The sequence below is a fragment of the Macaca fascicularis genome, chromosome 8 (genome assembly GCF_037993035.2).
Source record: "Macaca fascicularis isolate 582-1 chromosome 8, T2T-MFA8v1.1".
Classification (NCBI taxonomy): Eukaryota; Metazoa; Chordata; class Mammalia; order Primates; family Cercopithecidae; genus Macaca; species Macaca fascicularis.
This window is the reverse complement of record NC_088382.1, coordinates 77275853-77291817: the sequence shown is the minus strand read 5'-3', so window position 1 is coordinate 77291817 and position 15965 is coordinate 77275853. Positions and strand designations below refer to the sequence as shown.

The 15965-nt window shown below is 36.3% G+C and overlaps 1 protein-coding gene across 7 annotated transcripts in view; it reads left to right on the top strand.

Annotated features, from left to right (window-relative positions):
* ARFGEF1 (ARF guanine nucleotide exchange factor 1) overlaps positions 1-15965 on the top strand; it is a 145445-nt gene that overhangs the window by 36880 nt on the left and 92600 nt on the right. For all 7 annotated transcript variants that reach the window (XM_065519316.2, XM_065519315.2, XM_005563485.5 and 4 more), the window contains 5 exons: positions 2420-2450; positions 3505-3661; positions 5509-5655; positions 8261-8440; positions 12841-13117. In XM_065519316.2, coding sequence (XP_065375388.1) covers positions 2420-2450; positions 3505-3661; positions 5509-5655; positions 8261-8440; positions 12841-13117 — 792 coding nt within the window. The remainder of the gene's footprint in view (positions 1-2419; positions 2451-3504; positions 3662-5508; positions 5656-8260; positions 8441-12840; positions 13118-15965) is intronic.

Here is a 15965-nt window from a genome sequence, read left to right as displayed (position 1 = left end):
GGCAGTCAGCACAGCATTTCTTCCTTATCCATACATATATTTTATTGTATTTATTTTTGACACGGAGTTTCATTCTGTCGCACAGGCTGGAGTGTAGTGGTGTAATCTTGGCTCACTGCAACTTCCGCATCCTGGGTTCAAGCGATTCTTGTGCCTCAGCTTCCCAAGTAGCTGGGACTACAGGCGTGCACCACCACACCTGGCTAATATTTGTATTTTTAGTAGAGATGGGGTTTCACCATGTTGGCCAGGCTGGTCTCGAATTCCTGACCTCAAGTGATCGATGTGCCTCTGCTTCCCAAGGTGTTGGGATTATAGGTGTGAGCCACTGCGCCCAGCCCACACATATATTTTAAAGTGATTTAGATTATTTTTGATTGTATCTGTTGGTGAACCGTGAAATCTTGGTAGCTGATATACAGAACTTAAATATCATTGTGAACCTTTATTAAAGTAGTATTTTAAATAGCTGCAGATAATATTTTTACACTGTCTCCCTTCTAGTTCTACCAGTGATAAAATGGAAAGGGGTTTGTTTCACAGAAAGCTAAACTGAAATACTGAACATCCAATGCCTGGCACACAGTAGGCAATGAGTAAATGTGTACGTATTGTATGAATAAGTTGTATGGATTGTGCGAATCAATTGTAGAAATTGTATAGCAAAGTGATTTGGCAAAGTCGCTTTTTAAAGAGTTTAATACAGTATCTGATACATGAAAGATGCTCAGTTAGTGATAGTGTTAAATAATAATGTATAGGCCAGTGATTGTTTATCATACCCCAGTTTAGCACATTTTGTTCAGTTTCTCAGATACACCTATGTTATAGAGTGGTTAATAAACCAGCATCTGTAGTTAGATTACCTAATATTTATTGAAGCCTGATTAGCCATACGTCCAAGCCATGCAACCCTTGGGCAAGTTATTCAACCTCTCTTCCTCAATTTTCCAGTCTTTAAAATGAAGATATAATAGTACATACCTCATAGGATTGTTGCCAAACATAAATACATTAGTTGCATGTAAAGTGTAATAGTCGTGTAAAGTTTAGTATATGTAAAGTGTAGTAGTACTTGGCACACATTTGAAAACCTTTCTTCCAAATTTCAAGCAGATTTAGTCAATCAGTCAGATTCCCCAATATATAAATTAATTAATAAAGTTTTTTTTTTAAAGAGATGGAGTCTTACTCTGTCACCCAGGCTGGAGGGTAGTGGTGTGATTTTGGCTCACTACAACCTCCGCCTCCCAGGTTCAAGTGATTTTCCTGCCTCAACCTTCCGAGTAGCTGGGGTTATAGGCGCACACCACCATGCCTGGCTAATTTTTGTATTTTTAGTGGAGACGATGTTTCACCACGTTGGCCAGACTGGTCTCAAAGTCCTGACCTCAGGTGATCTGCCCACCTTGGCCTCCCAAAGTGCTGGGATTACAGGCATGAGCCACTGCGCTCAGCCAATTAAATTTAAGGTTCTTCTATTACAGGTAGGATTTGTCTAATTTATCTCATACCTCATAGTGTAAATAGTGAAAGGGAAAATTTCCCATTAAATTGAGCATGTGTATTTTATAGGGCCTTGTATAGTCATAAATAGAAAAAGTAGTTAAATATCAATGCACAAACATATTTAAGAAGTTATAGTTCTGGTCTGATAATCTCCCTGGGGTAATCTCAAGGTTGGTACATGGAGGTGTTTTTCCCCCTGTCCCCAAACATCTGCCATATATTTTGTGACTTCAAAATATAGCATACACATTATTCTGTTGTGATTTTTTTTTTTTTTTGCTGGGAGGACAGGGTCTTGTTCCTGTGCCTAGGCTGGAGTGTAGTGGAGTCTAGTGGTTATAGCTCACTGTAACCTTTAACTCCTGGGCTCAAGGGACCTTCCTACCTCAACCCCCTGTTCCACATAGCTAGGACTGCAGGTGTACACCACCATGCCCAGCTGATTTACATTTTTTTTTTTATTTTGTAGAGATGGGGTGTTTGTTGCCCAGGCTGATCTCAGACTCCTTGCCTCAAGTGATCCTCCTGCGTTGGTCTCCCAAAGCACTAGGATTACAGGCGTGAGCCACTGAACTTGGCCGTGTTCTTAATATTAATACTTCTACTTAATATAAATAGTTACTTGACAAAAAAGAAAATATTTTGAGAAAAGGAAATGTGTTGGGAATTAATAATCTATAACTTCACTTATCCTTGTGATTGTTAATGTGCCTATTCATATAGTTTTATATTATTTGTGTAAATTAAAAAATTTAGATGGAACAATTTTAGCACCTAATTTTTATTAAATTTGCATTCTTTCCAACTTTATGTAGAAGTTCCAAATGAGTTTATAAAAGTTATTATGAAATTACTCAGTCTTTTTGTTGTCAAGTTTTCTAATGTATGCTTCTTTTTTTTTCCCCCTCAGAGGAAATAAAAGCAGAAACTGAAAAACAGAGGTTTGTGGGATTTCTTTTCTTTAGTAAAAATAATTTTCAAACTTGTCAGTCTTGGTTAAAACAATACAGTCATCTGTATTTTAGTGTGGCAAATTTTCTGCATGTGAGTTTATAGTAAAATCAACTTTAAAAATAGGTTTTAAGAAATACAGTTACATAAAAACAAACAAAATATATGATTATATTTCTTAAAACCTATTTTTATATATATTTATAAAAATGTATGCACGTGTTTTTTTGGAGACAGGGTCTCGCTCTGTTGCCCAGGCTGGAGTGCAGTGGTGTGATCACAGCTCACTGCAACTTCCACTTCCCAGGCTCAAGTGATCCTCCCACCTCAGCCTGCCGAGTACCTGGGACTACAGGCTAGCACCACCATGCCTGTGTTAATTTTTTGTAGAGATGGGATTTTGCCATATTGCCCAGACTGGTCTCGAACTTTTGGACTCAAGTCACCCGCTCGCCTCGGCTTCCCAAAGTGTTGGGATTACACACATGAGCCACCAGGCTCTGCTCTAAGCATACTTAAAAATACAAAAAGATTCTCATGTAAATAAGTATCTAAAGATACTTCTAAAATACCATAAGATAGCCTTCAGAGTCTTTTCGTAGACTTTGATTCATATTTGAAAAAATTATTAGGTTTTTTGGTAGTGTTGACCTTTTTAGGGCAATATCGAATAACTAAAAAGCTCACTTTTTGACTTAAGGACAAATAGGCCATTGCTTTTTAAGGTATTATAATGCCAAATTTGTTAAGTGACAATAAAATATTTCTGTAATAGAAGCACCTTGAATTTCACAGTTTTTGTAGACCAGTTTTGCAGACAAGATTTCAGTGTCTTGTGTTCAGTCACAGCTCTGGACACTAGCTTTTGACCATGTGGCAAACCACTTCACTTCTCTGGGCTTGAGTTTCCTCTTGAAATATGGGAAGATAGACGACTGGTTTAGCAAGATTCCTTTTAGAACTGAAATTCTGTGTTTCTACATGGGTTTATCATCAATATTATAAATGTGATATGCTATAATCAGACTTTTCTTTTTCATTTAGTCCTCCTCATGGAGAAGCAAAAGCTGGATCAAGCACCCTTCCACCAGTGAAATCAAAGACAAATTTTATTGAAGCAGACAAGTACTTCTTGCCTTTTGAGTTGGCATGCCAGTCCAAATGTCCCCGCATAGTTAGTACATCTCTAGATTGCTTACAGGTATGTGTAAAATGGCACTTTCTAAAAACTGTCTACTTTGAATGTGTTTCTAAAACATTATTCACGTTGATGATTCAGACATTTCCATGAAAGCTTTTAATACTCTTTTTTGTGATAAAAAATCCAAATGATTTTTTATATTTAAGACATAATAATAGTTGCAAAAAGACGTTTCTAGTTTAATGATAACAATCGTTAACTTAGTGGGATATAAAATCTTTAGTAAGATTATCAGTAATGGAAAGTGTTGATTTGGTCTCTTCTCATCAGTGAAATGCAAGATCCGTAATACTTTTAACCTGCTGCCGACTTTACATACATCACCATTTGCAAATAATTTTTCTAAGTGCTGTTTTTTTGTTTGTTTGTTTGTTTACTTTTTTGAGATGGAGGCTTGCTCTGTCACCTGGGCTGGAGTGCAGTGGCGTAATCTTGGCTCACTGTGACTTCTGCCCCCGTGTTCAAGCAATTCTCCTGCCCTAGACTTCCAAGTAGCTGGGAATACAGGCGTGTGTAACCACGCCAAGCTAATTTTGTTTGTTTGTTTGTTTGTTTGTTTTTTGAAGAGACAGTTTCACCATGTTGGCCAGACTGGTCTTGAACTCCTGACCTTAAGTGATCCACCTGCCTTGGCCTCCCAAAGTGCTGGGATTACAGGTGTGAGCCACTGTGCCTGGCAGTGTGTCTGCTGTTTTATATGAAGCAATAGGTTAATATTGGCAGCTTAATATAATTTAATATTTAACTGCTATACTTTAGCTCTGGCAGTCATTTATGTCAGAAAAATTTCTGAACTCTGTTACCTTGTTTGACACATAGACAGAGGATCCTCATAGATATTATATTTGTAAGACAAGTTTCTAAGTAGAGGAATACTTCTCTTTTCAGGTGTTCTCACTATTTGGGCATTATATGTATTCAACTATAATTAAGTGGCTAGGAAAAGACCATATGATTTGTCCTTAAGGCTAGGTTAAAGTTAAGTTCATCTGATTTGTGATCTGTTTTTACTGGAAAATTAGAATGATAATATATGAAGCCTTCCTTCCAGGGTATACTGATAATGATGAATGAACAAATCTATGATTTATTTCAGCTAGTATATGGAAACTGGGTTTTATATATATTGATGAATCATTTGGAAAGAGATTGGGGGTCATTTAAAAGCATGAAGATAATTTTCACAAAGCAGTATCAGTAAAACCTTGTTTATATGGAAAGCAATAAGCAATTTTTTTTTTTTTTTTTTTTGAGACAGGGTCTCACTATCACCTAGGTTGGAGTGCAGTGGCACAATCTCGGCTTACTGCAACCTCCACCTCCCAAGGCTCAAGCAGTCCTCTCATCTCAGCCTCCTGAGTAGCTGGGACTATAGGCATGTACCACCACACCCAGCTAATTTTTTATTTTTTGTAGAGATAGGTTTTCCCCATGTTGCTCAGGCTGGCCTCGAACTCCTAAGCTCAAGCAGTCCGCCCAATGTGGACTGGCAGCGTGGGAGGCAAGCAGGCCTCCCATTGTGCTGGGATTACAGGCATGAGCCACTGCACCCAGCCACAGTAAGCAATTCTAACTCATCAGAGACAGGTTCTCAAGGCTTGGCTTTCTCAAAATATTACCTGATGGTTTATTGTGGTTCTGTTTTTGTGGTTATTACAAGTATAAATACATATTTATAAGAATAAAGTTTCTACAGAAAAAGTTGGTATAGCTTTGGCTTTGATAATACCTATGTATTTTTATGTAAAAATTTTTATATACAATTGTATACTGTAATTTTAATGTATATTGCATTAGTATATATAATATTTGTAACTTAGGATCTTTGTTTTCTTTCTCCGTTTTAGAAACTTATTGCTTATGGGCACTTGACTGGCAATGCTCCAGATAGTACAACACCAGGCAAAAAATTAATTGATAGAATTATTGAAACAATATGTGGCTGCTTTCAGGGCCCTCAGACAGATGAAGGAGTTCAGCTGCAGATAATAAAGGTAATTATTATATAAAGTAAAATTGTTATTAATAATCTGTATCTTCAAAATTCAGATGTCTTTCACCTTAAAATATTAGGAAAGATCATTTTATGTGCATTCCAGCTATAATACAGGTTATTTGAGGCCGTGCGCAGTGGCTCATGCCTATAATCCCAGCACTTTGGGAGGCCAAGTTGGGCGGATCACTTGAGGTCAGGAGTTTGAGAGCAGTCTGGCCAACATGGTGAAATCCCCGTGTCTACTAAAAATACCAAGAAAATTAGCTGGGCATAGTGGTGGGCACCTGTAGTTCCAGCTACTCAGGAGGCTGAGGCAAGAGAATCGTTTGAACCTGGGAGGCGGAGGTTGCAGTGAGCTGAGATCATGCCACTGTACTCCAGCCTGGGCAACAGAGTGAAACTCAGTCTCAAGAAAAAAAAAAGAGGTTATTTGGATGCTTTCTAGACTCCATATTAGGAGATTTTAATGTTGTATGCCAAGAGTTTGTTAGAGGAAAACTATGTTCTCATATCTCTTCTTTTGAAGATCTCAGTTTAGGCTTAGCCCCCAGAGTCTTCCAGAGCTTTTCTGTTTCTGGCATGTTTTTCATGTATATTCCATCCATCAAACTTCAGGGTAGTTCTTAAAGCTGTGACCCTTCTAGTTTCTTCTGTACTGTTGGACCCTTCATAGGGTGTCCTCTCAACTCATGAATCACTAGATGGACACTACTTGTCTGCCAACTCTCCTGATATCCTTGCATGCATCCGTCTATTGAACTTACTCGGCAAAACCCTGTTCTGAGTTCGTGCTGTAGTGTACCTGTTTGATTGAATTCCTTTGGGGAAAAATTAGTAATGTTTTCATTCTGTTACAGATACTGAGTTCTTAATGTTATTGCTAATGGTAATGGTGTGTTTTTATGGCAGTAAAATTTTCATGTGCTATATATAGTACAGTACTTTTGAAATTGTTTTTATATATATGTATATATGAAGGGTTCTTTCATGTGTGAATACAGCCCTTTTGGAGCCTTTCAGTTTTATAGTGGTGTTTACTTCAGAAGCCATATAATATTTTTATTCTAAAAAAAAATACTGGGCATGGTAGCTCATGCCTGTAATCCCAGCACTTTGGGAGACCGAGGCAAGAAGGTCACCTGATCCCAGAAGTTCAAGACCAGCCTGGGCAACACAGCAAGACCCTGTCTCTACAAAAAATAATTTAAAAATTAGCCGCATGTGGTGATGTGTGCCTGTGGTCCCAGCTACTCAGGAGGCTGAAGTGGGAGGATCACTTGAGCCCAGGAATTGAGGCTTCAGTGAGCCGTGTTCACTGCACTGCACTTCAGGCTTGGCAACAGAGTGAGATCCTGTCTCAAAAAAGAAAAGAAAACAACAAAACGGGTTGATCATTTTGACCTATCATGTACAGTTTCATATCATTTATGGTTTAAGATAATGCCCATTAATGCTAACTCTGCATAGCATTGTACAACATAAAGAAGACAAAAGAGTCTTTGCTCTTGAGAAATTGGAAGTAACCCAATATGTGAAAATTCACATAGGCGAAATTTGTTCATTTTATTGAAGTATTTGCCTTAGGAATTTGCTTTTTAATTTGGGACAGTCACACTCTGTTGCCCAGGCTAAGTGCTGTGGCATGATCACAGCTCACTATAGCCTTGACCTCCCTGGCTCAAATGATCCTCCCACCTCAGCCTTCCAAGTAGGTGGGGCCACAGGTATATGCCACTTACGCCCAGCTACTTTAGGATTATTTTACATGCTTTATTCTAAAACATTTATAAACCTCTTCAACAATAACAACACCACCACAATTACTGAGTTCAGTCTGTTAAAAAAGATCTCAGAAAAATGTAGAGGCAAGTAAGACACAATGTGTATCTTCCCAAGTTGGTGGTCTAGTTCAACAGATATCTCATGTGACATATCTGTGCTCTACTGTAATAGCTTTCATGCTGTGCATTTTAGTAAATTAAATAGTATTTTCATTAAAATGAAACCTTGGTTGAAACAAATCAGTTAAATGGTTTTCAGATTATGTGGAAACTACTGCCACAGTGAGGAAAACATCAAATATTTTAACAGTTGATGATATATTCAAGGCCAGTAGAAATTCTGTGTATACTACCTGCAAGTGGTAATTGTTTCTGAAAGTTTTCATTGTAATATGAAAATGATTAATTTTTGTGCTGAAACTCTAGATGCAGAAAACCACTTTAAGGCTGGGTGTGGTGGCTCATGCCTGTAACCCCAGTACTTTGGGAGGCTGAGGTGGGAGGCTTGCATGAAGCCAGGAGTTCGAGACCAGTCTGGGCAACAAAGAGAGACTACATCTCTACAGAAAAATAAAACAAAATTAGCCAGGTGTGGTGGTGCTTACCTGTAATCCTACAGCTGGCTGTGGTGGTACTCACCTGTAGCAGCTACTCAGGAGGCTGCTGTGAGAGGATCACTTAAGCCCAGGAGTTCAAGGCTGCAGTGAGCTATGATCACACTACTGCACTCCAGCCTGGGTGACAGAGCGAGAAAGACTGTCTCCAAAAAAAAGAAAAAGAAAATCTCTTTAACTTTGTCCTTTTTTTTTTTTCTTCTTAAAGGCTTTACTTACTGCAGTAACATCACAACACATAGAAATTCATGAAGGGACTGTACTGCAAGCTGTGAGAACATGTTACAATATCTACTTAGCAAGCAAAAATCTCATCAATCAGACAACAGCCAAAGCTACTCTCACTCAGATGCTAAATGTTATCTTTGCACGCATGGAAAACCAAGCAGTAAGTATTTTAAAAAGGGAGAGATTGTATAGAACACAACAGGCATTAAATATAGAAAGGAGTTTACAGTAATTAGAGTGAAATCTTTGTACCTGTAGAAAAGAATGTCTTTTATTTACAGTTCCACTTACTGGAGATTTGTGGTATTGTGTTTTATTTTGTTTTAAGGTTTACTGATTTAACTTTGGACAAAGTATTTTTAGTTGTTCACAAATAGAATGTGAAATATACTGATTGCCATCTTCCTTGTGGAAGTAATTATGAATTACTACTTCTATTGCATTCAAGCTTAGTAGAGTGTAATGTAGATATAAAATAATTTAATCTGAAATAAAATTATTAATTAAGCCTTAAAAAAGTACATTTCTGTACTTTTGAAATGAAATATTCTGTACTTTTGAAATGAAATACATGTTACCCCCCATATGATAAAGGGGCATGATATTCCTTATACTTTAAACTGCTTCAGGTTGATTGTTAAGAGGTCAGCAACTAGAGAATTGCTTTTAATTGCCTAGGTCTTCACTATTAAAAATTCACACCAAGCTTCTTATTTTGAACTCTTTTTAAACATAGAGAAAAATTGCAAAAGTTTTGCAGAGAAATCCCTTTTACCCTTCACCCTGCTTCGCTTAATGCAGTTAACTTGCATACCTACATAGTACAATTATCAAAAGCAGAATTAACACTGGTACAATACTGTTAATTAAACTACAAACCCTGCTTGAATTTCACCAATTTTCCCACTAATGTTTTAAGATTTGACCCAGGATCCCACATTGAGTTTAGTATGCATTTAGTTCTATGTCTTAGTCTTCTCCGGTATGTGACAGTTCCTCAACTCTGATCTTGCCATTTTTAAAAGGATACTAATAATTTATTTTGTTGAATTTTCCTCAGTTTACTTTCTCTGATGTTTTCTCATGATTAGAATGAGGTTGTGCAGTTTTTTGCCAGAATATCTGTTGTGTCCTTTTCAGTGCGTTTTGTCAGGAGTTCATGGTGTTGGTATATCTTAATGTTGGTTATGTTAACCTTGATCACTTGCTTAAGGTAGTTATCTGTCAGGTTCCTCCACTATGAAGTTAGTAGTTTTTCTTTTGCAATTAATAAATGTCTTTGGGGAGATATTTTAAGACTGTGCAAATACTCTGTTTCTCCTCAGATCCTCCCCCCACTTCCCTCAGTTTTGATATCTATCAGTAGGTCTTGTTGGCAACAGTTAATTATTGTGGCATTTCCCTAATGATTTTCCTGTTTCTCTCTTTACTTCTGTATTTATTAACTGAATTTCTTCTCCCTTAATTATTTATTCAATTATTTATATCAGTCTGTAGTCACAGATATTTATTTTATGGTTGTAATGTGTGCTACCGTTACTTATTTTGTTGCCCAAATTATTACAGTTTTGGCCCTGTGTCCTTGTGACTAGCTCCCATCCTTTTTTGAGTACTTCCATAATTTCTGGATTCTCAAGATGTTCCAGGCTCATTTTGAATTTTCCCAGCTTCAACCTTGGAATCAACCACTTCAATAAGGAGCAGCTCTAGCTCTTTTTTTTGATTGGAGAATGGTGTTTAGAAACCAAAATCTGAGTGCTAGATGTATTCATTGTCACTCTGTGTTATTGCTTCTAGGCCTCTCAGCAGATAGAGTTAGGAAATGTGTATTTATGTACTATCCCTTCTGTCCCACTCAATTCCCACGACCTGTATGTGAGTTTCCATATGTTGGTAATAAAACCATGTGTTCATAGTGATATTTCTGATTCCAGTGCAACAATATGGGGTTCATTTCAGTCTTCTCCCTTTATTTGTAAACTTATTTCTCTAAACAATAAGAAATATGGCTTTTATATTCTAAATACATTGATTATTCAATCCTTTATACCCATTAGTTTTAGAATTGCTGATCATTACCAGTGTTAGAAGCAAATTTACTAAGTAGGTTATAGCATTTCAGGTTTTTTTGTCTTTAGCCTTATCCATTCAAAATATTATTTTCTAGTTACTTAGATTAGTTTCCTTTCTTCCTCACACTCTGCAATAGGGTAATACTATTCCTTTGTGATAATAGTTGGACTCATTTGTTACTCTCTGCTTTTCATTTTTGGTATTTGTCACATTCTGGTTAGTTTTAGTTACAGTCATCCCTCAGTAGACTCATTTGTTACTCTCTGCTTTTCATTTATGGTATTTGTCACATTCTGGTTAGTTTTAATTACAGTCATCTCTCAGTATTATTCATGGGGAATTGGTTCCAGGGCCCTCCCATGGATACCAAAATCCATGGATACTCAAGTCTGTTTTATAAAATGGTGTAATACTTGCATATAATCTACACACATCCTCTGTATACTTTAAATCATCTCTAGATTACTTACAATACCTAATACTTTGTAAATAGTTGTTATACTGTATTGTTTAGGGAATAATGACCAAAAAACAAGTTGTCTGTACATGTTTGTTCAGTACAGACACAGCCATTCTTTCCCTCCGCCATCAGTATTTTCAATTCTTGGTTGGTTGAATCCACAGCTGTAGAACCCATGGATACAGAGGGCGAACTGTATTTACTTATTTTTTAGGTATGTAAAACATTACTGCAATTTAAGAGTCAGAGCTGTACAAAAGGTCTACTCAGAAAAGTACTAATTCCTCCTAATTCCTACCACTGCATTCCTCTTCTTCCCTTCTTTCCACCCCTTGAATGTAAGACAGAAGCCACATGTCTACCTTATAATCAGAAGTGGTCACACAGGTACATTGTGGAAAGGGACTACACAAGGGAGTGAAATTGAGAGGTGGACCTCATCGGTGATAGCTAGTCTTGAAAACTAGCTATCTCACATGCTATACATTCTCTTTTGTATTTTGCTATCATTGAACAGTATGTCCTAGAAAGCATTTTATATCAGTCCTTAAAGACCTTCCTCACTCTTTTTTATAGATGTATAGTACTTTAGCATATAGTATAGTCTTTTATATATAGTCACTCTCCTCTGTAGTGGCATTAATTTATTTCTAATATTTTGCAGCCACAAACAGTGGTTTTGTTGCTTTTTTTGGAGGATGTAAATAAAATATTTTTGTCACTTTTTAATAACAAAGTCTTATTGGTTTGATTTGATTAACAGACTTTTATTAAGTTCCTTATATGTTCCTGGCACTGTGCTAGGTCTCACTTATACAGTGACGAGCAAAACTGACTTGACTATGAGCTTTGAAGATCTTACGAACATTTGAGGCAAAGAGTTTCCCTTAAACAACTATAGAACTGAATTATGGTAAAGGCTATGAACATGTATTGTGTTACAAAGGGTATTTAGTTCTGTGCTGTGGATAATTATAGAAAAGGTGGAAAAGAGGGAGAGAAAGTAAGGGAAAATGGGATACAGATGACTTAACTTCCACATTTGCTAAAATCTTCTAAGCTAGACGTTGAATTCTTTGATATTAACTACTGGTAACCTTAATTTTTCCCTTCCCCCACAAAATAAAACTCCCCACAAAGCAAATCTTGTCAGACTTTATTATTAAAATCTTTTAATTCAAGCTTACTTTATAAATTCATATAATTCTGGCATTTCCACCTAACCTGGAATATTACTGGAGAATGTGAATTGTTCATATTTGGTACTGTATAAGATTTATCTTGGTGGAAATGAATTCTGTGAGACTCAATTCTTATCTGGTCTTAAGGACCAAAAGAGATGTGTGAAAAGTAATAAAGTGCTAAAAAATGAAATCTTGTGATCCCAACTGTTAATGTTTTTAACATTTTATGAGCCAGTTTTACAGATAGTATTATAATAATGACAGTTTTTCTAAAATAAAATTCAGACATTTGTAGATACAGTGTTTTTCATAATTATTAGATGACTGGGTAGAGTGATTTAAGCCTTCATTGTAATTCTATTAAATGTAATTTTAATATTTTTTTATTAAAAGATATTTGACAAGGTGACATAAGAACACGCTCCAGAAGGATAAACACTGACAAGTTCCCTCCCACTCTGGTTTCCCCTTTTATTATTTCCTAATCTCGACCCTCTATAGGTAACCGTTACTACCAGCTTCTTATGTATTTTTATAGACTTTCACTCTGTATGTATAAGCAAAAGTGAATGTGTGTGTGTTTCACACAAATATGAAATGCAGTGAAAATGCTTTATAGTGAAAGTCTTTCATCTCTGTTCTTATGTGCTGATTTCTAGCCACCTAAGAAGTAAACATTGTTCATTGTTTTTAGTATAGTTTATCTTCTCCATTTCTGATAAACTTTAATTTCTAAGCATAGAGAGAATGGCACTTTATAGAAAGGATTGTTGGAGGTAACATTATCCTTCCAAATTTTAAACTGCTTATTTTACTAATACTGGAAATTTTATTTATTTCCAGTTACAGGAAGCAAAACAAATGGAAAAAGAAAGGCATCGGCAGCAGCAGCATCTGTTACAGTCTCCAGTAAGCCATCATGAGCCTGAATCACCTCAACTTAGATATTTGCCACCTCAGACTGTTGATCACATATCCCAAGAACACGAAAGGGACCTTGACCTCCATACAAATGATGTAGATAAAAGTCTTCAGGATGACACAGAACCTGAAAATGGATCTGATATTTCCAGTGCAGAAAATGAACAGACTGAAGCTGATCAGGCAACTGCAGCTGAAAGTAATCTTCTTGAAAAGGGGGTTTGGGGTGTATGTTAAGGGAAATGTGTAGGAATGAGAGTTTTGATGAAGAAATGTTGAAAGGATAATATGATTTAATGTCTGTCAGACACATTGTGGTAATTGTGGACTTTCCTCATTGTAGGTGGTAAAGTTAATTTGACTGTACCCTACAAGGTATCTATGAATGATACTTTGCATTTATTAGCATCTCATGAGCAGTATGATTTATAGATTTCCTTTGGAGCTCAGATATATTTCTAAAGAGGGTCATAAATGTCCATTGAATGTTATATAGGAATTTCAGTTTTCTTACGATTGCTTTCATAGCAAACAAGTGACCTAGTAAAGTTTTCTGGAATATGACTGAAAATTTTAAAAAATCATTACCAGTTTTAAAAATATGATTATGGTCATAAAAAGTACTGAAATTAAATATAAAAAAGTTTTTGAGTAACCAACTGATAGACAAAAATTTTCGTTTTTAAAATCATGATGCATAGTAATCACTAAAATTGAGATGTTCTCTGATTTTTTAAGTGTATATTTATAAGAAAATGCTTATAAGATTATAAAAATTATATTTAGCTTACAAATTTGTTTCTCTGTAAAAATAATCCCATGAAGTTATTGTTTTCCTAAATGTTATTTTCAGCTTCAGCTGTTCTGTGAAACTACCAGAGAATTTGTGTTGTTCCCTTTGCCCTTCCTTAGCTTGATGTCATTTTTAAATGATGAGAATTCTGTTGCCTCTCTAGTGTGATTGTCTAGAACTAGCATGTTAGGAGTCAGTTACAGTTTATCTGAAGTCTGTGTTTTTACTTTGAGGAAGGGCTTCTATAATATGTTTTCAGCTCTTCTTTTCTTTTTTTTCAAACCATGCCTTTTCCAAAACTTACTAGTGGCATGAATATGTGCCTTTTTACATTTTACCCCCCGTTTTCTGAGAAGCATGCATTTAAAAATAGTACTTCACTATTTGTTTTAAAAAGGATGACTTTGATAAGCTAAGCATTCACAGTACTGAATCTAATAGTGAATCCATACCACTTAAATGATTTACATTTGTCTAGCCTACCCTTGCCAAAATTTCCCCTGCTTTCACAGTGAGCTTATAAATGGGCAGATTCAAAGGGCTAATCTCTAATAAAGCTGGGACTTTATTATTTTGTTTATCTGTGTATTTAGCAAACCTTCATTGAGCATACTGTGTCTTAGGCACCATGCCAGGACTTGAGGTTAAAAAGATGATGGAGATACAGCCACTGCTTTTAGTGTGATCTTAGCATACCTGGAAGTCGAGCATAAATGAGGTATAATATGTGATAGGTGTCCTAAAAATGCCATGCACGAAGTAATTCTGCTGAGAAGAGTTAGGAAATTTCTTTGTAGGAAAGTTAATGATATTTTAGTTGAATCTTGATAGATGGGGGTAGGAAATTTTCCATCCAAGGAAACAACATGGACTAAGACCCAAGGAATGGGAGCATCTGCTGTGTATGAGGTACCGCTGTAGATGCCTTGTAGAATACAGAGTTAGAAAGACATAGTTTCCTGTGGGATTGTCATGATTATTTTGGCTCTAAAGATGTTTTTTCCCCAATAACTGATATAAATGAAAATTCTGCTTCACAGCCATTGGTTCAGAGTGCGTTTTTGGAGCACATCTCTGTCACTTACCAGCTGCATGACTTTGGACATAGTAGTTAACTTCTAAGCACTTCCTACATGTAACAAGTATTAGTCACTATTACTCTGTTCTATTTCTTTCAGATACTTATGTGAAAACTGACTCTTCACTAGTCATTTTGTACATTTTTAGATAGTGGTTATGTATATTTAGTTACTTTGAAACTTGAGTTTTCAGACTTGAGGTAATTTTAGCCAACTAGAGCGTGGAAATAAAACAAGAATGGCAGAAGAATTGTCTTTCAAGACTTTTATGTTTTTATTCACAGAAGTCTCCAAATGCTATTTTTATTTGGATATTTTATAAAATAAGGCTGCTCATTTACATGCATATTTATCTGGTTTTCTCTTTTCCTTTCAGTATTTTTAGGATACTACGGACAGTAAATTAGCAAAAGTGAAATTATAGGGAGGACAGGCACCTAGAAGCCACTATTATAAGTAGTGGTCCTTTTTTTCCCCTTTTTTCCTTTTTTTTTTTTTTTTTTGGATACAGGGTCTTGCTCTGTCACCCAAACTGAAATGCAGTGACACAATCATGGGTCATTGCATGCTTCCCGGGCGCAAGCGATCCTCCTGTCTCAGCCTCCCAAGTAGCTAAGACTATAGGCAGATGTCACCATACCCAGCTAATATTTAATTTTTTTTGTAGCAACTGGGTGTCAATGTGTTGCCCAGGCTGGTCTTGAACTCCTGGGCTCAAGTGATCCACCCAGCCTCCCAAAGTGCTGGGATTACAGGTGTGACCCCTGTGCTCAGCTGTAGTGGTCCTTTATGGTAGTGGGAAGGTTCAAGAAGTTGAAACTGCAGCACCACCAGCTAATATGCTGTCTGATGCCCTTTGGTGTAGGACGGTAGCTCAAGACAGCATTTTGAATCCCAAAGCATTCTAAAGTGATAGTTGAGCTGCTTTGACATATTTTCAACATTTTAAAAAGCCCAGTGGAATTACTGTTTTTCTCTGCAATAGACTGTGCAAGCTATCCAGAACATCAGATTTCATCAGTTTCTCTTACGCTGTTCAGAAGTTCGATTGGCAGTTATCTGTTGGTGTTTTGTTTTTGTTTGTTTGTTTTTTTTTTAAACATTAAATTGGACAATGAATTCTTTTTTAGCTTCTTAAATTTAGTTTTACATTAGATATGTAGATTCTGTTGGTG